Here is a 21,756-nt window from a genome sequence, read left to right as displayed (position 1 = left end):
AGTAAATATCAAGAAAAACCCTGGGATGAGTAGGTGTTAATTTTTTTTTACTGGTACTGTATACAGTCGTATGAAAACGTTTGGGCACCCCTGACAATTTCCATAATTTCCATTTATAAATAATTGGGTGTTTGGATCAGCAATTTCATTTTGATCTATCAAATAACTGATGGACACAGTAATATTTCAGTAGTGAAATGAGGTTTATTGGATTAACAGAAAATGTGCAATATGCATCAAAACAAAATTAGACAGGTGCATAAATTTGGGCACCCCAATAGAAAAATCACATCAATATTTAGTAGAGCCTCCTTTTGCTAAAATAACAGCCTCTAGACGCTTCCCATAGCCTCTAATGAGTGTCTGGATGAAGGTATTTTGGACCATTCCTCCTTACAAAACATTTCCAGTTCAGTTAGGTTTGATGGCATGGACAGCCCGCTTCAAATCATCCCACAGATTCTCAATGATATTCAGGTCTGGGGACTGGGATGGCCATTCCAGAACATTGCACTTGTTCCTCTGCATAAATGCCCGGGTAGATTTTGAGCAGTGTTTTGGGTCGTTGTCTTGTTGAAATATCCAGCGCCGGCGTAACTTCAACTTTGTGACTGATTCTTCAACATTATTCCCAAGAATCTGCTGATATTGAGTGGAATCCATGCGACCCTCAACTTTAACAAGATTCCCAGTACCGGCACTGGCCACACAGCCCCATAGCATGATGGAACCCCCACCAAATTTGACTGTGGGTAGCAAGTGTTTTTCTTGGAACGCTGTGTTCTTTTGCCGCCATGCATAACGTCCCTTGTTATGACCAAATAACTCAATCTTTGTTTCGTCAGTCCACAGCACCTTATTCCAAAATGAAGCTGGCTTGTCCAAATGTGCGTTTGCATACCTCAAGCGACTCTGTTTGTGGTGTGTGTGCAGAAAAGGCTTCTTCCGCATCACTCTCCCATACAGCTTCTCCTTGTGCAAAGTGCGCTGAATTGTTGAACGATGCACAGTGACACCATCTGCAGCAAGATGATGTTGTAGGTCTTTGGAGGTGGTCTGTTTTTGACCGTTCTCACCATCCTTCGCCTTTGCCTCTCCGATATTTTACTTGGCCTGCCACTTCTGGCCTTAACAAGAACTGTGCCTCTGGTCTTCCATTTCCTCACTATGTTCCTCACAGTGGACACTGACAGCTTAAATCTCTGCGATAGCTTTTTGTAGCCTTCCTCTAAACCATAATGTTGAACAATCTTTGTTTTCAGGTCATTTGAGAGTTGTTTTGAGGCCCCCATGTTGCCACTCTTCAGAGGAGAGTCAAAGAGAACAACAACTTGCAATTGGCCACCTTAAATATATTTTCTCATGATTGGATGCACTTGTCTATGAAGTTCAAGGCTTAATGAGCTCACCAAACCAATTGTGTGTTCCAATTAATCAGTGCTAAGTAGTTACAGGTATTCAAATCAACAGAATGACAAGGGTGCCCACATTTTTGCATAGCATATTTTTCACATCTGATTTAATTTCATACAACTTAATATTGCTACACTAAAAATCTTTGTCTGGACAATACCCCAGTACTCAGCTTTTATTAGAAAATGAATGGCATGCCACTGTGATCATTTTCTGTGACGACAGAGTAAATTATTATGCAGCCTCAGAGGGGTGCCCAAACTTTTTCATACGACTGTATATGCACACACACACACACTGACGCGCACGTAGGCGTATATTGACCGCCACGCATTGACAAAAATACACTGTCTCTAGGCTTTTATCTGAATCAGATCCTGCTTAAAATGTAGACATGGAATGTGCCACATCCTTCACAACACAGGGCAGACTCCTGGATGCGAGGAGGCCAGGGTGGAGAACTTTCTGCTAACTCCCAGCTGGTGTGAATGACTGGCAGGAAATAGGTGTGACCAGTTGGATAGAGGTGTAAACATCCCTGCCATGCTCCCTCCCTCTGTTTATTAGCATTGGATGAATGAAAGAGCCAATGCAGAGAGCTGGTCTCTGAATTGATTCACTGCCAAATGAGCACCCAGCAATGACCTTTGAATAGCACTCTTTTTGCACACACAAGATGATAGGAAGCAGTGAACACACACAAATATTAGATCCATTTGGGGACCGTCTTGTAGTGTTGTGTTGCATTATCTGATGTGCATTAGGGAACGTATACCATAGTTACCTCACAAGGTGCAAAAACAATGGAGTAGACACTGAATAAATAAAACCGGACACTCTTCAGCGGAAATTAAAGTTGAATTGTAAGACATTCCTGACTATGAGTATCACCAGGTTTACTATACATTGTATTGTACCTGTCTACACCTATAGGGACATTATGCCCAGATTTTTCCCCCCAGCATCTGTGATGGCAATTGATTCCAAAGCGTGCTACCATACTAACCTCAGGTCTAGCCATACACAGCCATTTGTATGCCGACTGACAGAGAGAAAGCCTCCTACTCAGGCGGCCCCAGGGCTCACAACCTTTTTTACATATTAAAAAACAACAACATTTCAGTCATTTAGCAGATGCTCTTATCCAGAGCAACTTACAGGAGCAATTAGGGTTAAGTGCCTTGCTCAAAGGCACATCAGATATTTCACCTAGTCGGCTCTGGGATTCGAACCAGCGACCTTTCAGTTACTGGCCCACACAACACTCCCACAGAGCTATATCTTTGTTGCACTGATTGACATATTGGCACTGATTTCATGCTTATGCTGGAAGCTCTTGACCATATCACATGATGCATCTGCTATGATGTGTTCCATAGGTAGCTTCCTTTTGGTGGTTTTAAAACTACCTGTTAAGTTGAATTATTTATATGCCAGGTAAGGTCATTATGACTAAATAGGAAACCAAGTTAGATATCAATGAAAATGTCAAAATGAACAGAGATGTTACTGTGGGTATAAATAGCTAACCTTTTGCTCTCTGCCAACTTTGTCGAGATTTAGAGTAGACTAGTCAAGGGGAACCAGCTGTCATCCGTTTATGTGGCCCGACCTTACAAACTGGATTCACTATTTTGGTATGGTCTTTTAGCAAAAACTATAGCAAGATAGTGAGAGGCCTCTATCGGTTCACTGAGAGTCATTTAGGAAAGATTGTTAAAGGTTCAAAATACTGATGACAATAACAGATGTTACATTTATTACAGGATATTGTTACAACCACTAAACGATGGTAACATTTTGAATGACTGTTAAAACAACCAATACAAGCTTGTCAATTATATTAATATGGCATAAGTAATGAAAAATGATTGTCAACAAAAACATGTCAGAACCGAAACAATATCATAGCGGATTCCTCTTTGCAATTTCTACTTCCATCGTCCGCATGCACCAAAAGCAATGTTTGGATTCGGTGGTGCAGAATACGACACTGCCAACTTTGTGTAATCTAAAACCAGCGCATGTAGTGCCACCGCGTATATTTTACATCAATCCTACTCGCATCATATACTATACCTGTAGGTTATACACGAAGCACAGTCGGTCAGAATCGTATTATCGTTTAATTGTTATCAAATAGTTATAATCTAGTCTCAGGCCCCATTATGAACTTTCGGACAAGATGCAGTCCGTTTTAAACATGTACCGTTACAGTTGCGCAATAACAATAAGCATTTCCTTTACCTTTGGATAGAGAAAAGTCAATCGTCGTCTCTAGTGCTTTGCCGATCACAACTTTATGTGGCAATTCCTTCTCATTCCATTTAGAGGGTTAAGGTTTGCTTCTACGCGTTAACTTCAATGCTCAAGAAGTAACGAAGGATGTCCATCCGATACTGAGCGCACCGCTTGAGTTGATGTTATTGCGCAAAGACAGTACCCCGTCTGAGGCAGACGGACAGTCAAGGGAACCAATCAATGTAACATTACAGCATAGCAACATTGTGCCCATTGGCTACAGATGGTAATGGCTGACCAATCGTTGCGCGGAGAAAAATAAGTGCCTACTGTTCGTTAAGCATACGTGTGGGAGACCGCAATAGCGGAGTTCATAAACAGAAACGCTTTGCACACTTTGTCTCAGTAAGCCTACCAATTCAATTTACCAGACAACACGGGCAAATTGCAAGATAGTTTTTTTTTTATGTCATGATGGACAAATAGGCTACATACATGACGGGTAGACAGCTCAACAGCAAACGTTGTACCTGCAGAACAATCCATTTATTTAAGCATTGTAATAATACAAGTTGGAGGCATGCATGATCATGCCATCCATACATACCAGGCCTGAAGGACAAAAGGATATTAAAAAAGACACATGCCAAGCACTTTAGGATTATTCATCTTTCTGCAAGGTAAATAACTACTGTTTTTGTTAGGGGCCCACGTAGAGAACTTTCTCATGACGCCACACTCAATAACTTGGTTAATAGCGACATCTAGTGCTGTGCATTGATCTAAGAATTCTGTGGCTATGCTTCACATAAACGTTGCATGCCATTTTATTTATTGATGACTAACTGTAATGATGTGTGATCTCACCTTTATATGGTGGTCTGAACAATGATCCTAGCTCAAAACAAGCCTCTATACAGGCTGTATTGAATGTGCACAATAACAGTGAATAAAGCCAACAAACAAGGATCCGTAAGATGTAATTTATTCTCTCCTTAAAGGCCCAGTGCAGTCAAAAACATGATTTTCCAGTGTTTTATATAGATTGCCCTTTTAGTGTAAGAGCTGAAAATACCACCTGACAACCCTGTTAAAAAGATACCACGAACAACAAAAGATCAGAGAACAAGATCTTAATTTTGAATATATCCAAGTGGAGACGCAGATCAACACCTTTTTCCTTTTTAGATTGCCATTCATAAATCAACTAACCCAGCACAATTCTATTTAACTCGAAATAGTATTTTAGGGGATGAAACAACACTAGGCAAGAGAACACGGTCCAACTGACTCAGTCATTTTTAAACTAACCTTTCAAATAAGTGCGAGAGTCACATTGCGGTGCTATGGTGTGAGTAGAGGTTACTGTGGTGGAAGAGGGCTTGCAGTGTTGGCACGCAGGATGCCTCTGAGGACCTTGTAGCTGGCCAGGGGCTGGTTCTCTTTAGGTGGGTAGCATGGGCCACGGTCTGTGACATAGGAATAGGGGAAACGTAGGACCCACAGGCCATCAGGGGGCAGCACCAGCTCTGTCTGCTCGGGGTGGAACACTGGACATGGAGGGGGGCCGGGTTGGACCTAAGAACAAAAAGAAGAGGGGCAGCGTTTTACAGTCAACATTAATCAAGCATTACATCTCTCATTAATCAACAAAGGGACTATTTGCCAACACAAAATTAATCTCTACACAGCATATTGCTACACTAAGAACTCACAATGAGTTCAGTTGTAATTGTACTGACAGTTTAGCATAATAGCTTGTCTATCAAGATAGGTAAGTAAATTCCTCTCATCTATTCCTGGTGACAAACACCAGTTGATAGGGAAATGTATGCCAGGCAAGTGTACCTGTGGGTTGAGTGTTATCTCCAGGGGGGCGTCAGGGACCACAATGTAGAGGCGCGCCAGCTGGGCGTAGTGGGTCTTTAGGCCACGCCCCTGGGCTGGAGAGGGAATGTACAGGGGCATGTCTGTGTTCAGGGCCCTGGTGGCCGGCTCTTTGGCCCCTCCAGGCCCCAGCACTTTCACCACTTTATCAGGTCCTGAGCTGAGGAAACGCCGGCCCCTACTGTCCTCGTACTCAAAGCCCACAAAGGCCCGGGCCACGTCATCCCGCCTGCGTCCCCGGCCAAGGCCCCCTGCACTCCCTCGCTTCCCCGCCACGGTTTTGTTGGGGGCCGGCCAGGAGGAGGGTCCCCCATCCAAGGGCTCAGTTAAGCCCACCTCCTCTTCAGAGCGGGAGCGAATCACCACATCCCAGGGCAGGAGGAAGGAGGAGCCAGGCAGGAAGCCTGGCTGCTCCAGGCCAGTGTGGGGGTTGTAGGTCTTAGCAGGGCCAAGCTTGACCAGCGACCAGCTGGAGAACTTGGGCAGCAGACCTTTGGAGCAGCCTGAGTGGAGCATGCCTGGAAGGTACTCCACAGTGGAGGCCTGGCGATCCACCAGGCTGGGCCTCTTCTCCTGGCCCTCACCGCCCCCTCCATCTCCATAAGGCCCTAGGCTGTCAGTGGAATGGCCCAGGCTGAGGGCCAGGCTGAGGCTGGTGCTCTCTCCGGGCGTGTGGGACACCGGGTGGGACGCTGGGATGCTCTCCTTTAGCCTCTCCCCCTCTGATGGCCCTGACCCAGGCTCTGAACCTGACGGTGGGACTGGGACTGGGGCAGCCACCTCAGTGGGTCTGGGTGTTTCTTCACAGGCCGGGGCTGGGTCTGGGGTGCTTGGCTGGAAAACAGGAAAGTCGATCCTCTCCAGCTTCCCGCAGCATTTCTCCTCAAACATCTACAAGGCAACAGAGTGAGACAAAGTGTAAACAAGACTGAAGTACAATTGAATAGATTTTTAAAGAGATCATGGGGTTATGCTGGTGTCCTCTGCAGAGATCTGTTGAAGTGGATACTAACTTGGTAGAAGTCGTAGTTGGCAGCTTGGATGTCAAAGGGGTCCTCACGAGGGGCTTGCTTCCAGCCACAGTTACACGAGCTAGTGGAACGCCCCCTGCTGTTGTGGTTGAGGATGGGCGGGTTGCGGTCCATCTCTGGCTTCTCATCTGCAGATGACAATGGCCTTTTATCAATTGATTTGCTCACCTCATGCATCCTCTCACCTCTTTTTGAAAAAGGTAAAAGTTAATCAAGGAGAGTGAACGTGGATGGAAATGTGCTTGCTTGAAATGAGACGGTCCTTCTCCACTCGTGAGTCATTAGGCAAATGACGTTTACAAGATGGAACCCAAAATAAATGTGTAACGTCATCAAAACAAATTAAGTTGTGCAAGACATTATATAGATAACAATAAGTAGCATATTGTTTTTTTTTTTTTTTGTTTTTTTTTAAATGTGTGCATGTTTTTCTCCTCTGACAAAACAAACGCTGATTCAAAGGGGGTGTGGCAGATTTCAAAACTCGCGGTAAGATACATGACTATCCCCGATGAAAGGTGGATATCGAGGAGGACACTTCCGTTTGCCTACTAACAAATTGACACACTCCTCGACCACTTATCAGTTTCCGTGTCACAGAGGACAGCCTTTTGCACAAACGAGAAAACCCCATAGAAGACAGTTTGCCATAATAAACACCACAATTCAACATTGATATTCTGAGGTACACTGACCACCAACTCTGTTGATACCTGTTATGATACCTTTCATTTGTGTAATAAATAAGAACTATTTTAGAAATTATAGTAACAGTAGTATGTTCCGTATAGTGATTGAGGCTTTACCTGGCTGAGGCAGCAGGTGAAACTTGTGCACACAGTGTTGGTCTGTTAGACTGCGCTCTTCACATAACTGATGCCCATTACTCCAGAACTTGTAGCAGTCCTCATGCAACTGCAAGGCATAGCGCTGAAAAGCTACGCCGCGTGCATGCTGGCTGTAGACCCGAAGTGCTTGTGTCAGTTGGTTTTTGTGTACAGTGGTGGTATAGTTATGGGGAAGGTTAGACTGGTAGGCGCTATGTGCCAGTGGCAGGGCTTTCTGGCAGCGGTTCTCAGAGAACTTGGCATCTGCGTCCAGGAAACCTTCCAAAAACTTAAGCTGACTCTGCACTTTGACAGCCAGCTCTGCAGTTTCCTCCTCTGTGTTGGCTATCATGACCTGATGCAGCCTGTAGGCCACTTGTGCCCATTTGGAGTAGGTTGGCAGCTCAAAATGAGAAGGCTGCGGATTGCGACCAACGCTGTCATCAAAGCCTTTCTTGGTCAACACCAGTTCGACATGCTGCCAAAGGAACTCCTTCAGACTACAGTCTACTAGTTGCCCCCCTGAGAGGCTGCTGCTTTCTACATTGAAGGATGGTTGTCTTGCAGAGTGACGCATTTGTTGGTAGCGCCTGGGTCCAGACACCAAGGTGCTGGTGTCATTTTCCCTCAGGGCACAGTTGGAGCGCAGCTGTCCTAGCACGGCTGCCACTGGGTCCTCCTCTGGCCCAGGCACCACGTAAACAAACGCTTGGTTAGCAGGGACAGTGAATAAGCAATTACTGCTCTGGTTGGTGAGGACCCGACTTTTCCGGAAAATGCGATATATCTGGTCTTCCAATGCATGCTGGAGGCGTCTCCTTGGCGAGTGTTTCTTGGGCTTATCAGCATTTCCTCCAGAAGGGTCTGAACCATTTCCACCATAGCTTCGCAGGGCTCCATTCATCTGGAATACGAATAGCAGGCGAGGGGGACAGGGCCGGCAGTTCACCTTCCATTCTTTGGATATTATCGAATCCTTGATTGCAGCACGTAGTAGTGGCAGAACTTTCTGGCGAAGTGCATCCAGAGCACGGAACAATCTGTCATAGGTGACATCAAAACAGCATGTAGGATGGACCAGTAGCAGGACATGGCACAACGAGAATAGGTAAAGCAATGCTAAGCAATGCTGTTTATCCGCTCCTTTCCAGAATTCGTGCGCCTCCGAGTGTCCGACGCCCGTACTCAAAGACTCACACGCCCACAAAAGCTGTCGGTTGTCACAAACTGAAGTAAGCACCAGATACAATACGCGGTTTTCTTGGCTGTAGTACGCCTGAATCAAGCTTCCACTGTTATGATTGTCTGTCTCATCCAGTCCAAATAGTGGATAGATGTGCTTGTCCGCGAGCGTGTTGATTAGAAACTCTTTCGGTGATCCGGGTAGCATTGCAGTCTTACCGAATATACCAAGTACACAGAGACCTTCATCTTTGTATAATGGATCCTCTATTACTTCTGATTCTAGAAGCGCTCCCACACTCACGGGCAACGCCATTTTTTCCGCCCATATCATGGGGAAGATAAACAGCTGCGCACAAGGCCACTTTCCGTGAACACAAGTAAAATGTTCCGTGTAGAAACCTTATACTTCTGTGGTAGAAACAACATACCTTTTCTGCGTTCCAGCAACCTAAACAGGTACATTATTTTTTTTGTTCATTTATTTGGTGTTTCCTAAACATGTCTAGGAAATCACAAATTAAATTGTATTTAAAATACTTTTTAAGTGGTTAAAATACTTTTTAAAACAATGTGCTGAAAATGTTAAAATGTTTTGAAAATCAAAAGATAATGCAAGAAGCTTTTTGGAAAAAGTAACAAATAGCGTGAAATAGCTCAAACATAGGGTCCCCCAGTCAATGTGCAATTTCCAAACATAGATCCTCAGATACATTTACAACAGTTAAAATTGACTTCCTCATAGAAAAGATTAAACTGAAACCACATTCAAACCAAGTGATGCTTCTCACTCATTCCAAGTAACATATCATCGATTGTTTCCACAACATGTTCAGAGTATCTCAACTACTGCCTTTTAAATCTCAGTATCGCTCACTTAACATCCTCCTTGGTGTCACTGTTCCAAGAAGCATGCAGTTTTGAGGCAGTGTTGGGATTGACCAAACCTATGTTTAAAATTGTGGTCCAAGACAAGTGTTTCCTCTTTTCATCCTCAATCTACCTAGCACTTAGTAACTCATTCAACAATGGAAAAAGTATGAAATAACACATCCAGCAATGGAATGCAGAAACCCATTTAGCAGTGGAAACCAGAAAGTGCTAGAGAATGTGCATTGTGCCAATAGTTACATCTATAGCTTGCATACCGTCCTCATACAACACTGGAACTTTTCATCATGGCAGCTGCCTTTCCGTTACATTTGAACTAGTCTCGATCGACATCTGTGTATACATCAACAAATGTCTCAGTTTTGATCAAAGCTTTCGTTGAGATTCTTTGCCTTTGGAGACAGTCCTCGTGGTAAGGCACTCTGAGGGGATACAGAACAATATAAGTGGTGACAAAGGGGACACACCTTTAAACCACACATGCATAAGCCACAGGCTCTGTAAAGAGTGATCTACCTGGAACTTGCATCGCAGGGCCTGAGTCATGATGGGGGTGAGGCCAGTGCCCGTCTCCATATTCTCCTTATCAAACAGAGGAGTGCCACCAGGACTCCTAAAGAGTAGTCAAACTCAGCTCTCACTTGATGATAGTCCTTTGACTTCCTGTTTTCAGGTTACACAAGAACCCCAGAATAAAGCACTTGAGTGTTGAAATGCATTACCTATTGATTTGAACCCTTTTCAGCTGTGTACGCAGATTCATAGGGCTTTTGGTAGGTGTTCTAGAGTGGGAAATAACATTTGATAATCTCCACAATAACACAACATAAATCCAATCAAGAAAACAAATGTTTGAAAAACTGTTCTTCAATCCTGGTGTGCAGGCTTTTGTTCCAGGCCTGATAAACATTATTTAATTATCATAACTGGCCTGGGGAAAAAAGCCTGGACAACATGTGGTGGGTCCCCAGGACCATGATGGAGAACACTGTGCTATCTCCTGGTCACAAAACAAATGGCAGCCGATTAAGAAATATGGGATATGTTTACCTGCCAAAGCTAAGGTGTTTGAGAAGTTTAGGGGGCAGTTGGCAGTGGGATCGTTTCAGACGGACATTCTGCAGGTCTGCCACAGTGACCAGAGGGTCATGCATCTTCTCTGGAGTCCTCTAAAATAAAAGACATACCCATTTTTCAGACAATGGCCTTGTTGTACATTCTTATGCTGGAAATGCAAGAAAGAGTCAGGCACATTACTGCATGCTATGTGGGAGTGTCCTGTGAAGCTTCCATTTTGGACAGGTGGAAGCAGAAATTTTTGAGTATGCTAAGGATATACATTGCTTACCTTTGATTTCACACTGCTGACAATAACCTCTCAGTTTAACAGCCTGTAAATCCCTGAGGGTCATGGCCACCTATATGTCCTGCTTCTCCTTAGTGACAGAGAGGTCAGATCATAGGAGAGAATACATTTTACATTTGAGTAATTTAGGAGACACTCTTGTACAGAACGACTTACGGTAGTGAGTGCATACAGTACATTTTCGTACTCGTCCACCGTGGGAATTGAACCCACAACCCTGGCGATGCAAGCACCATGCTCTACCAACTGAACCACACGGGACAGAAATCGATCTATGACCACCAAATAAAAAGATGAGTTATTATATTCTTACCTGTTGAGTATTGGAAGCCACTCTTTTTGTAGGGATGTAGGGTTGCAGGAAAGTGGTGGATGGAGAAGGTGGTGGTGGTGTGAGAGCAGGAAGAGGGTCCACACTGGAGCCACAGCCTAATGGAAGAAGGGTAGGAGGAAACATGAGACAGACTGAACTACCAGCCACAGTCCCATGGCAGTGGCATCCAGTCTTACCACCCTGCTGAAACAAGATAGGCTTTGGTGACGCATTACTGCATGTGGCTTTTTGTCACATGATCATACCATGAGGTATGTTCAGAGGAGTGTAATTGTTGGTGTCTCACCTGAAGAGCAGAATGCAAGGCACCCATCTCCCTCTCAGCAATTTGATTCTGGAGGGTCTCTGTTTGGCATACCCCCACCAGAGGATTTTTTTTCCAAAAATCCAGCAAATGACTGCAATAGATAGATGGAAGTAGAAATTGGGTCAGTGTAACTGACAGAGCGAATCATAGAGGCAAATGTTTGGGAATGAAATCTAACATAACATTTTCCTTCAACCAAAACAGCCCTGTTAGAAACATAGCCTTGCTGTAGAAACTTACCTGGCTCAGGCTGTTCCTCCAGATTTGGAATATCCTGCCAAATGCCAGCAGCAACACTCTGACACCCTTCTTCTAGTTGCGCTGGACTGGTTTTGGGTGATTGGGTCACAATTTCCAAGTTTTAAGAAAATACACACAGAATGATAAGGGTTATGAGTTGATAGGATTGTCCACCTTCTTGTGCATGATCATTCAGCCAGCCATAGATTCATGTTGACATTGTAGATAACCAGTGTTTCCCCTATGATTTTTCCCCCAGCAGTGGTGGGGTAGTGGGGGTGCATTGCTACTAGTGTTAGCACAATGACATGCTAGCTGTTCCCACAGACTTCCAGTCATTGAGTTAATAACTATCTATTTAAAAGCATGTGTTTGCAGGAATACATTATATATACAGTACCAGTCAAATGTTTGGACACACCTACTCATTGAAGGGGTTTTCTTTATTTTTACTATTTTCTACAATAAGTGAAGACATCAAAACTATGAAATAACACATATGGTATTATGTAGTAACCCCCCAAAAAAGTGTTAAACAAATTCTTCGAAGTAGTCACCCTTTGCCTTGATGACAGCTTTGCACACTCTTAGCATTCTCTCAACCAGCGTCATGAGGCAGTTACCTGGAATGCATTTCAATTAACATGTGTGCCTTGTTAAAAGTTAAACATGAGCAATGGACATTAGATAGGTGGAAATCTGTCTTTTCGTCTGTTGAGTACAAATTTAAGATTTTTGGTTCCAACCGCTGTGTCTTTGTGAGACGCAGAGTAGGTGAACGGATGATCTCTGCATGTGTGGTTCCCACCGTGAAGCATAGAGGAGGTGTGATGATGCTCTGCTGTTGACACTGTCTGTGAGTTATTTAGAATTCAAGGCACGCAACCAGCATAGCTACCACAGAATTCTGCAGCAATACGCCATCCCATCTGGTTTGCGCTTAGTGTCATTATCATTTGTTTTTCAACAGGACAATGACCCAAAACACTTCCAGGCTGTGTAAGGGCTATTTGACCAAGAAGGAGAGTGATGGAATGCTGCATCAGATGACCTCGCCTCCACAATCACCAGACCTCAACCCAATTGAGATTGTTTGGGATGAGTTGGACCGCAGAGTTCAAGGAAATGCAGTCAACAAGTGCTCAGTATATGCGGGAACTCCTTCAAGACTGTTGGAAAAGCATTCCAGGTGAAGCTGGTTGAGAGAATGCCAAGAGTGTACAAAGCTGTCATCAAGGCAAAGGGTGGCTACTTAGACAAATCAAAATATATTTGGGATTCTTCAAACACTTTTTTGTTTACGACATGATTCCATATGTGTTATTTCATAGTTTTGACATCTTCACTATTATTGTGCAATGTAGAAAATAGTAAAAATAATGAAAAACCCTGGAATGAGTAGGTACAGTTGAAGTCGGAAGTTTACATACACCTTAGCCATATACATTTAAACTCAGTTTTTCACAATTCCTGACATTTAATCCCAGTAAAAATCCCCTGTCTTAGGTCAGTTAAGATCACCACTTTATTTTAAGAATGTGAAATGTCAGAATAATAGTAGAGAGAATGATTTATTTCAGCTTTCATTTCTTTCATCACATTCCCATTGGGTCAGAAGTTTAATTTAATTACTCAATTAGTATTTGGTAGCATTGGGTCAAACATTTCAGGTAGCCTTCCACAAGCTTCCCACAATAAGTTGGGTGAATTTTGGCCCATTCCTCCTGACAGAGCTGGTGTAACCGAGTCAGGTTTGTAGGCCTCCTTGCTCGCACACTCTTTTTCAGGTCTGCCCACAGGATTGAGGTCAGGGCTTTGTGATGGCTACTCCAATACCTTGACTTTGTTGTCCTTAAGCCATTTTGCCACAACTTTGGAAGTATGCTTGAGGTCATTGTCCATTTGGAAGACCCATTTGCGACCAAGCTTTAACTTCCTGACTGATGTCTTGAGATGTTGCTTCAATATATCCACATAATTTTCTTTCCTTATCATGCCATCTATTTTGTGAAGTGCACCAGTCCCTCCTGCAGCAAAGCACCCCCACAACATGATGCTGCCACCCCCGTGATTCACGGTTGGGATGGTGTTCTTCGGCTTGCAAGCGTCCCCCTTTTTCCTCCGATAGTCATTATGGCCAAACAGTTCTATTTTTGTTTCATCAGACCAGACATTTCTCAAAAAAGTACGATCTTTGTACCCATGTGCAGTTGCAAACCGTAGTCTGGCTTTTTTATGGCGGTTTTGGAGCAGTGGCTTCTTCCTTGCTGAGCGGCCTTTCAGGTTATGTCGATATAGGACTCGTTTTACTGCACCAAAGTACGTTCATCTCTAGGAGACAGAACGTGTCTCCTTCCTGAGCGGTATGATGGCTGCGTGGTCCCATGGTGTTTATACTTGCGTACTGTTGTTTGTACAGATGAACGTTGTACCTTCAGGCGTTTGGAAATTGCTCCCAAGGATGAACCAGACTTGTGGAGGTCTACAATTGTTTTTCCTGAGGTCTTGGCTGATTTCTTTTGATTTTCCCATGATGTCAAGCAAAGAGGCATGAGTTTGAAGGTAGGCCTTGAAATACATCCACAGGTACACCTTCAATTGACTCAAATTATGTCAATTAGCCTATCAGAAACTTCTAAAGCCATGACATAATTTTCTGGAATTTTCCAAGCTGTTTAAAGGCAGTCAACTTAGTGTATGTAAACTTCTGGAATTGGAATTGTGATACAGTGAATTATAAGTGAAATAATCTGTCTGTAAACAATTGTTGGGAAAATAACTTGTGTCATGCACAAAGTAGATGTCCTAACCAACTTGCCAAAACTATAGTTTGTTAACAAGAAATTTGTGGAGTGGTTGAAAAATGAGTTTTAAATGACTCCAACCTAAGTGTATGTAAACTTCCGACTTCAACTGTATATATGTAAACATAATTTATGTATGAACTAAAATGTTGCAGTGATGACAGCCATAAATTGACTCACTATGTCGTTACAGGTGTGATGATGGGCTCTTGTGTTTCCTGAAGCCTTTTACTCATAACAGCCCCCCAGCGTCTGCTGCTGGCCCTCTTCTTTCTTCGTCGCAGGAAGGCTTTGCTTGGTCCCTAAAGGCACAGTGAAGAGAGTCGGATTCAGTTACATTTCAAAATATGTATGGGTTAGTGCACAAGTTACTTATTTATACTGAACATAAATATAAATGCAACATGTAAGTGTTTCATGAGCTGAAAAAACTTGATCATTATGTAACAGTTTTGTTTCCGTCCCTCTCATTGCCCCTACCTGGGCTTGAACCAGGAACCCTCTGCACACAGCGACAACAGTCACCCTCGAAGCATCTTTACTCATCGCTCCATAAAAGCCGTGGCCCTTGCAGAACAAGGGAAACAACTACTTCAAGGTCTCAGAGCGAGTGACATCACCGACTTGCGCTATATCACACTATTAGTGAGCACCCCGCTAACTAGCTAACCATTTCACACCGGTTACACTTACACATGTGCACTTTGTGCTGGGGACAATAAAAGGTCACTCAAAATGTGCAGTTTTGTCACAACGCAATGCAACAGATGTCTGAAGTTTTGAAGGAGCGTGCAAATGGCATGCTGACTGCAGGAATGTCCACCAGAGCTGTTGCCAGAAAATGTTATGTTAATTTCACTACCATAAGCCACCAACATCGTTTTAGAGAATTTGGCAGTACGTCCAACCGGCCTCACAACTGCAGACCACGTGTAACCACGCCAGCCCAGGACCTCCACATCCGACTTCTTCAGGACCAACGGTATCATCTGAGACCAGCCACCCGGTCAGCTGATGAAACTGAGGAGTATTTATGTCTGTAATAAAGCTCTTTTGTGGGGGGAAAAACTAATTCTGATTGGCTGGGCCTGGCTCCCAAGTGGGTGGGCCTATGCCCTCCCAGGCCTACCCATGGCTGTGCCCCTGTCCAGTCATGTGAAATCCATAGATTAGGGCCTAATTAATTAACTTAAATTGACAGATTTCCTCATATGAACTGTAACTCGGTAAAATCGTTAATTGTTGCATTTATATTTTTGTTCAGTATATTTTACACACCAAACGTAAATTCACACACACTTGTAATGTTGTGGGTGCAACACACACACTTTTAATGTTTTGGCTGCCATGGTATTTGGGCAAGATCTAATTTTACAAACTAACGTTAGCCAGCCATGTTTTCTTTAGGCAGCCTATAACCTAGGTCCAATAATTGAGTATCTTAATTGTAACCATAACTCGCTAACCTATTAACTACAAACTGACTTGCCTCGTTAAATAAAAGGGTTAAACATTATATATTTTTTTAACAGGCTAGCCGATTAAACTCAACTCCACGATTTGCGATGCAGTTGATTGGCGACTAGTGTGGACAGACTATAGCTCCGACGTCACATACAAGTCCGTTTTTATTAAAAACTACATGGTTCAGCACCCAAAGAATAGCCCGCAATTACACACAACATTGTTGATTTTATGTGAAGTCGCGCTCCAGTGCGCCCACACTCGTCACAGCTCAACTCCATCGTAAATCGTGGAGTTTAGTCGGTTACAAGCAGGCTGGACTAACTGCTTTTTTATATACCTACATCTACAAAACTGTTTTAAAGAATCAATATAAGCTGTCAACACATTCTGCTTCATCAGCCAAACGAATGCATAGCTATACAAATTAGTTTTGCTGCCAGCAGCACTTTTGCAACACATAATGCTAGCTAGCTAACGTTATTCGTGGCGGTAGTTTAATCCAGATGTCTCATATTTTTTGCCTATTCACGCAAGTTAACGTTAGTGACATGAATAACTGACGTTACATACCCATGATCCAGCCATAAAACCGTATTCAAACTAGAGAATACAACATATATGTGTACAATCTTTGCTGTTTAACAACAAGCAAAGGCTTTCAAAATGTAGTAATAAATTCGCTTCAACAAATCAGGAAATGTATTACAAACAGCTGGATGAAGACGTACGTGGATAGGCTACTGAATACGGGTGCGTTCGTAAATTTGCTCTGACAATCTGCTCCGATTTCTGAGCACTGTCGTCTGAGTGTGCAGAGCGCAGAATAGAATAACTGATGAATTTACGAACGCTCAACACCCATTGAATACGGCCGGTTTCAGTAAACGTCGGCAAAAAGGGTTATTAAAATGTTGCCAACAGCATGGTTACAGCCACCAACGCTCTGGATAACATGAAAACACCCTAACCAGCTCTGCTAGGGCGAGTAAAATGGTCATAGTGCGATTTTTCTAAAATAGTAAAGATAGGCAGAGGGAATTTACGAACGCACCCGAACACATCCCAAGAACGTAGGTAGAATGTCCAATCACAGATTAGTACTGTACAGCCAACCGCAATGCCGGTTATTGTATTACCGAGCAACAAAACCTAAACAAACCTTTCCTTCATATTGCGTGTGTTTTGCTCAAATATGTTTCAGAAATGTTGTAACTAACCGCCTTTGGTTAGTTACCTTGAGTGGAAAAAGTCATTTTGTCATTTTAACCAGGTAAGATTTTGCCCTAACCCTAACTACCTGCAGGTTTTTACTAGCAACATTAGTGAATTAGTTAGCCAATCATGTGTTGTTAGCAGAAACCATACGATATCTTATTAAATTACTAGATGGGCTATGTCATAAACCTCAAAGTTCCAGAATGGGGTACAAATGGGAGTCATATTGCGATGGTCAGGGAAAATCCCAAAGTAGTCTAATTGGAATGATTGGCAGTAGAGACATAATCCTGATTATACTTATACAGGAAAATACAAGTAAGGCATGTGTTACATCATAAATTGTCAACCTAAAATATTGTCATATAACTATAAATACAGTTTATAGGGGTTTTATACCAATTTGATTTATAAATAGCATCTCAAATATATGTATGCATACCATAAATGTCTACATTTTTGTTTTCTTGGAAATCTGTGAGTTCATTGTCATGGGTTGCGTGTTTAGTCACAATATTGTTTCGAACGTTCGTTTTGAAAAATATGTATTTGAAAGCTGTGAGTGCTTTTATATGATACAATATCAGTACTTGTTGCAAATACAACTTGTCTCTAAGTCCTATCGTCAACTGATTTCAGCCAGTGAATGGCTGTGTGCCTGCATTGTTTGATTGGAATGTTGGCATATTGGCAGTTAATTTGAAAAATGTATTGAATCATTAATCCCTCTAAAACTGTCTGGCTAGCTAGCTAACAAACATACAGTGCAGATCAATCATTCAAATTCATTATTTTACACAATATCTTATCACAGCACTAGTTGACCAACTCCCTGACCAAAATGGATGACCTTCATCCTGTAATAAAATGGTTCATGGCCATTCTAGTTTTCTAATTCCTAATTCATATATGGCAGAGACAAACATTAGGCTCAGTATTTTTTGTGCTAACTAGGGTTCTCTACGATTTCTGATGTTAGTTTGCAAACTCGACTAACTAGCTGCAGAAATATGTTGATGTACAGCGAAAACAAATATTTGTATTCTTCACAAGTTAGTATTTGAAGCACGAGGTGAACGAGCTAACTAGCTAGTAAATTTGTAGTCCAATGCAGGGTTTTCAAAACACTGACTTTTTATTTTCAGGTTGTCAGGTTTCCTACAATGGCTGGAACAACCTTTTGTGAGGCGTCTGAGCTTTACAACATTCTCAACCAGTACACTCGCCTGTCCAGACTGGCAGAGTTCAACTTCCTCTGTTTGATTGGTAAGAGCCAGGTAGGGGCAGACATTCATATCAGTTCAACACGATTAAAACAAATCCATTGTGTTGATAAATGTTACTTATTTCTAAGATTCAGTCCAATATAATACACTCAAAGTTGCCTATTATGAAAAGTGGACAAATGGTTATGCTGTTTCCTCAGATGCCCGTGCTAAAGGACAGTACAATGCCAGCCATATCATTACTGCCAGAAATGCAAAATGGGTATGCATGTCAAATCAGTTATTAACACATTACAACACTAGCTCATCCCACCTTAGGATGACAATACTGTGCTTCAATTATTTTTGCCATTTTGAAATACACGTTGCAATGTTCGGCAGTGTAATAAGTAAGATGTCATTGTTTTACTCTACAGGACTCTAAAGGAAAACTCATTATGCCTGTAGGAGTGGAAGTGGAGAGTATGAGGTATATTGTGGTTTATGACAGCAGCACCAGTTCTTTACAAGGTTCAGGTGAGCTGAACATCACCAGCCTGGTCACTGACCATTTTTTATTTAACCTTTATTTAACTAGGAATGTCAGTTAAGAACAAATTCTTATTTACAATGAAAGCCTACCCTGGCCTAACCCAGACGACGCTGGGCCAATTGTGCACCACCCTATGGGACTCCCAATCAAGGCCAGTTGTGATACAGCCTGGAATCGAACCAGGGTCTTTAGTGACGCCTCTAGCACTGAGATGCAGTGCCTTAGACCACTGTGCCACTCGGGAGTCACACTATGAGGGATCGATTTTAATAAAATAATTTTATGAAAAATATGACTTTTCTTTATGTGTTTGATTAGTTTCAATTAAGCTCTGTGAGGCTAAAGTAAATGAATCTCAACTGTTTTTGATTGAATCAAACCAGCTTGTCAATGATTGAATGAACCAGACAATAGTATTAGATCCATGATATCCCATTAGGGCGATATTTTTTATTTTTTTTACCTTTATTTAACTAGGCAAGTCAGTTAAAAACAAATTCTTATTTACAATGATGGCCTACCCTGGCCAAACCCTAACCCGGACGACGCTGGGCCAATTGTGCGCTGCCCTATGGAACTCCCAATCAAGGCCAGTTGTGATACAGCCTGGAATCAAACCAGGGTCTGTGATGACATCTCTAGCACTGAGATGCAGTGCCTTAGACCGCTGCGCCACTCGGGAGCCTGAGATGGGTAAGAATGGTTTGTAGTTATTCTGTGTGTGTGTGTTTGTAGGTGAGGCTATTGAGTGCGCTGAGGCCCTGACAAAATCAAGCCGCTATCCTGTCCAGATTCTGAAAGGAGGCTATCAGAGGTTCTCAGCCTTTTATCCTTTCTTCAGGACACAGAAAATCCTTTACACCATAAAGGTAACGCCTCCATTGCGTCAAAACCTTTGCTAAATATTGTGAGAGCCTGTTGAGAAAAAGAAAAACATACTCAGGTGATAAGAGTCTTTCAATGTGCTGATTTACGTAGATTGTGCTCCTGTCTGTTTCATTATTGTGACTTTGTAGGAATTGGAGAGCTTGAGACCTTATCCAGTGGAGCTCTTACCAGGTCAACTCTACTTGGGCAATTACAAGCAGGCCATCAATCCCCATGTCCTAAAAGATCTGAAACTGAGCGCCCTTGTCAATGTCTCTGAAGACAGTTGTCACATGTGCGTGAGGACTCATATTTACATGTCAAAGTAGCAAGTACTATGGATGAATGTTCATAAAAAATTATTATGTTTGAATACAACTTTTTTCTTTTTGAAATTAGGTTTGAAAAAGGAAACCACACCATCCTTCACATCAATGTGTCAGATTCAGTGGAGGCTGATCTGTACTCCAGTTTTGAGAGGATTTGTGTTTTTATTGGTGAGCTGAATGTATTTTGTTCCACTTTTTTAGATGTTACTTGTTATTACTTGTTGTTACTATTTGTTTATTAATATTATGTTTATTATCGTGTTGAAAATGGTTCCCTTTTAGCCTCTCGTCTCAACACTGGATCTGCAGTTTTGATCTTTTCAAGTCATGGAATAAGCCGCTGTAGTGCTGCGGCCATGGCTTTTCTTTTGCACCACTTGAAATATACACTGGGGGCAAGTCATGTTTATGTACTTTAGCGTCTTCTTTGGAATGTGTAATAGAAATAGAAGAAGTTCAGGCTGTTCCAGTTCCTGGTTTTGGAATCTGAAAAATGTTTGGCTTAGTAATGAAAATACTGTGTGTTTACTGTATAATATTTTGTTGCTGAATTTGGTGAGCTGCTAATTTTTCTGTTATTCCTCCCACTCCATTATGATATCGATGGCACTTTTTTCACTGAAGGAGGTCTGGGAGCATGTCCTGCAATGTAAAACCAACATGAGGCCAAACCGAGGCTTTGTACAACAGCTGTCCGACTGGGAGCTGCACACACTGGGTAGAAGAATGACTGATATTGCAGAGCCCCGCTATTGAGATGATGGATAATTGTTCATTTCAATGAGTCTAGAAGAGCCCTGTAAATCACTGGGACTATAATTACCCAATGAAAATAAAAAAAGACATGGATATTTTTGTCATGAAGTTTTCTACCTTCTTTAAATGGGCCTTCTTGGGTGGTTGATAACATTTGTATGCACTGAGCACCAACTTCTTCTGACAAATATTTGAAGTATGCTCATACACACACACACACACACACTTATGTGGTACTAAGAACCAGCGTGCAAGCATCGCTTGTCAGGCCATTGCTGGTGAGGCTTACTGATCACAATTTCATTGTAAGATATTCACTTTCCGTATGTATTGTAATACCATGCTTTCTGAAGACTCAGGGATCATCTAAAAACACATACACATTGATACGTTTGCCCTGCTGATATTCTGGAATGATAGGTCCTGAGAATTCTATAGGAATGATGAATGACACAGGGACAACGTTTCTTCTTGCAAGTGTCAATTTTTCAGGATTATGCAATCAATGTAATGAAAAGAACGGGACAGTGGCACACCATGATCTTGCTCTAATAATACATACACTCTATATATACAAAAGTATGTGGACACCCCTTCAAATTAGTGGATTCGGCTATTTCAGCCACACCTGTTGCTGACAGGTGTATAAAATTGAGCACACAGCCATGCAATCTCCATAAACAAACATTGGCAGGAGAATGGCCTTACTGAAGAGCTCAGTGACTTTCAAAGTGGCACAGTCATAGGATGCCACCTTTCCAACAAATCAGCGGTCCCGTTCTGTGAGCTTGTGTGGCCTACCACTTTGCGGCTGAGCCGATGTTGCTCCTATAAGTTTTCA

At 42.5% G+C, this 21,756-nt stretch overlaps 3 protein-coding genes and 1 pseudogene across 6 annotated transcripts in view; 1 reads left to right on the top strand and 3 right to left on the bottom strand.

Annotated features, from left to right (window-relative positions):
- LOC139531176 (protein yippee-like 1) overlaps positions 1-3,868 on the bottom strand; it is a 38,136-nt gene extending 34,268 nt beyond the window's left edge. Inside the window, exon 1 of the mRNA XM_071327795.1 lies at positions 3,661-3,868. The gene's annotated coding sequence lies outside the window, so the exon portion shown is untranslated. The remainder of the gene's footprint in view (positions 1-3,660) is intronic.
- Positions 3,869-4,623: 755 nt separating this feature from the next.
- Positions 4,624-8,915, bottom strand: LOC139531114 (nonsense-mediated mRNA decay factor SMG8-like). Its single transcript, XM_071327790.1, has 4 exons — positions 7,379-8,915; positions 6,555-6,700; positions 5,503-6,432; positions 4,624-5,232 (listed from the first exon to the last, which is right to left on the bottom strand). Exons 1-4 carry the CDS (start codon positions 8,913-8,915, stop codon positions 5,017-5,019), a joined length of 2,829 nt encoding a protein of 942 aa, XP_071183891.1. The 3' UTR covers positions 4,624-5,016.
- Positions 8,916-9,047: 132 nt separating this feature from the next.
- Positions 9,048-16,715, bottom strand: LOC139564789 (proline-rich protein 11-like; annotated as a pseudogene).
- styxl1 (serine/threonine/tyrosine interacting-like 1) lies at positions 14,737-21,008 on the top strand. Of its 4 annotated transcripts, none has more exons than XM_071327793.1 (9): positions 14,737-14,872; positions 18,351-18,471; positions 18,632-18,693; positions 18,848-18,947; positions 19,699-19,832; positions 19,980-20,125; positions 20,230-20,327; positions 20,442-20,554; positions 20,784-21,008. In XM_071327793.1, exons 2-9 carry the CDS (start codon positions 18,369-18,371, stop codon positions 20,913-20,915), a joined length of 888 nt encoding a protein of 295 aa, XP_071183894.1. In that variant the 5' UTR covers positions 14,737-14,872; positions 18,351-18,368; the 3' UTR covers positions 20,916-21,008. The 4 variants fall into 4 exon arrangements, with proteins under 4 accessions (XP_071183894.1, XP_071183893.1, XP_071183895.1 ...); XM_071327792.1 differs by having other exon boundaries at positions 14,744-14,878; XM_071327791.1 differs by lacking the exon at positions 14,737-14,872 and adding an exon at positions 17,065-17,260.
- The last annotated feature ends 748 nt before the right edge of the window (positions 21,009-21,756 follow it).

The sequence above is a fragment of the Salvelinus alpinus genome, chromosome 1, assembly GCF_045679555.1.
Source record: "Salvelinus alpinus chromosome 1, SLU_Salpinus.1, whole genome shotgun sequence".
Lineage (NCBI taxonomy): Eukaryota > Metazoa > Chordata > Actinopteri > Salmoniformes > Salmonidae > Salvelinus > Salvelinus alpinus.
This window is presented reverse-complemented; position numbering and strand designations above follow the sequence as displayed.

Excerpts from the sequence above, each read along its gene's own strand:
- LOC139531114 (XM_071327790.1), bottom strand. The coding sequence starts at position 8,915 with ATGATATGGGCGGAAAAAATGGCGTTGCCCGTGAGTGTGGGAGCGCTT. Across the intron at positions 6,701-7,378 it reads TCACCTGCTGCCTCAGCCAG|ATGAGAAGCCAGAGATGGAC; the intron begins GTAAAGCCTCAA and ends TGTCATCTGCAG. Across the intron at positions 6,433-6,554 it reads CCAACTACGACTTCTACCAA|ATGTTTGAGGAGAAATGCTG; the intron begins GTTAGTATCCAC and ends GTTGCCTTGTAG.
- styxl1 (XM_071327793.1), top strand. The coding sequence starts at position 18,369 with ATGGCTGGAACAACCTTTTGTGAGGCGTCTGAGCTTTACAACATTCTC. Across the intron at positions 18,948-19,698 it reads CAGTTCTTTACAAGGTTCAG|GTGAGGCTATTGAGTGCGCT; the intron begins GTGAGCTGAACA and ends GTGTGTTTGTAG. Across the intron at positions 19,833-19,979 it reads AAATCCTTTACACCATAAAG|GAATTGGAGAGCTTGAGACC; the intron begins GTAACGCCTCCA and ends GTGACTTTGTAG.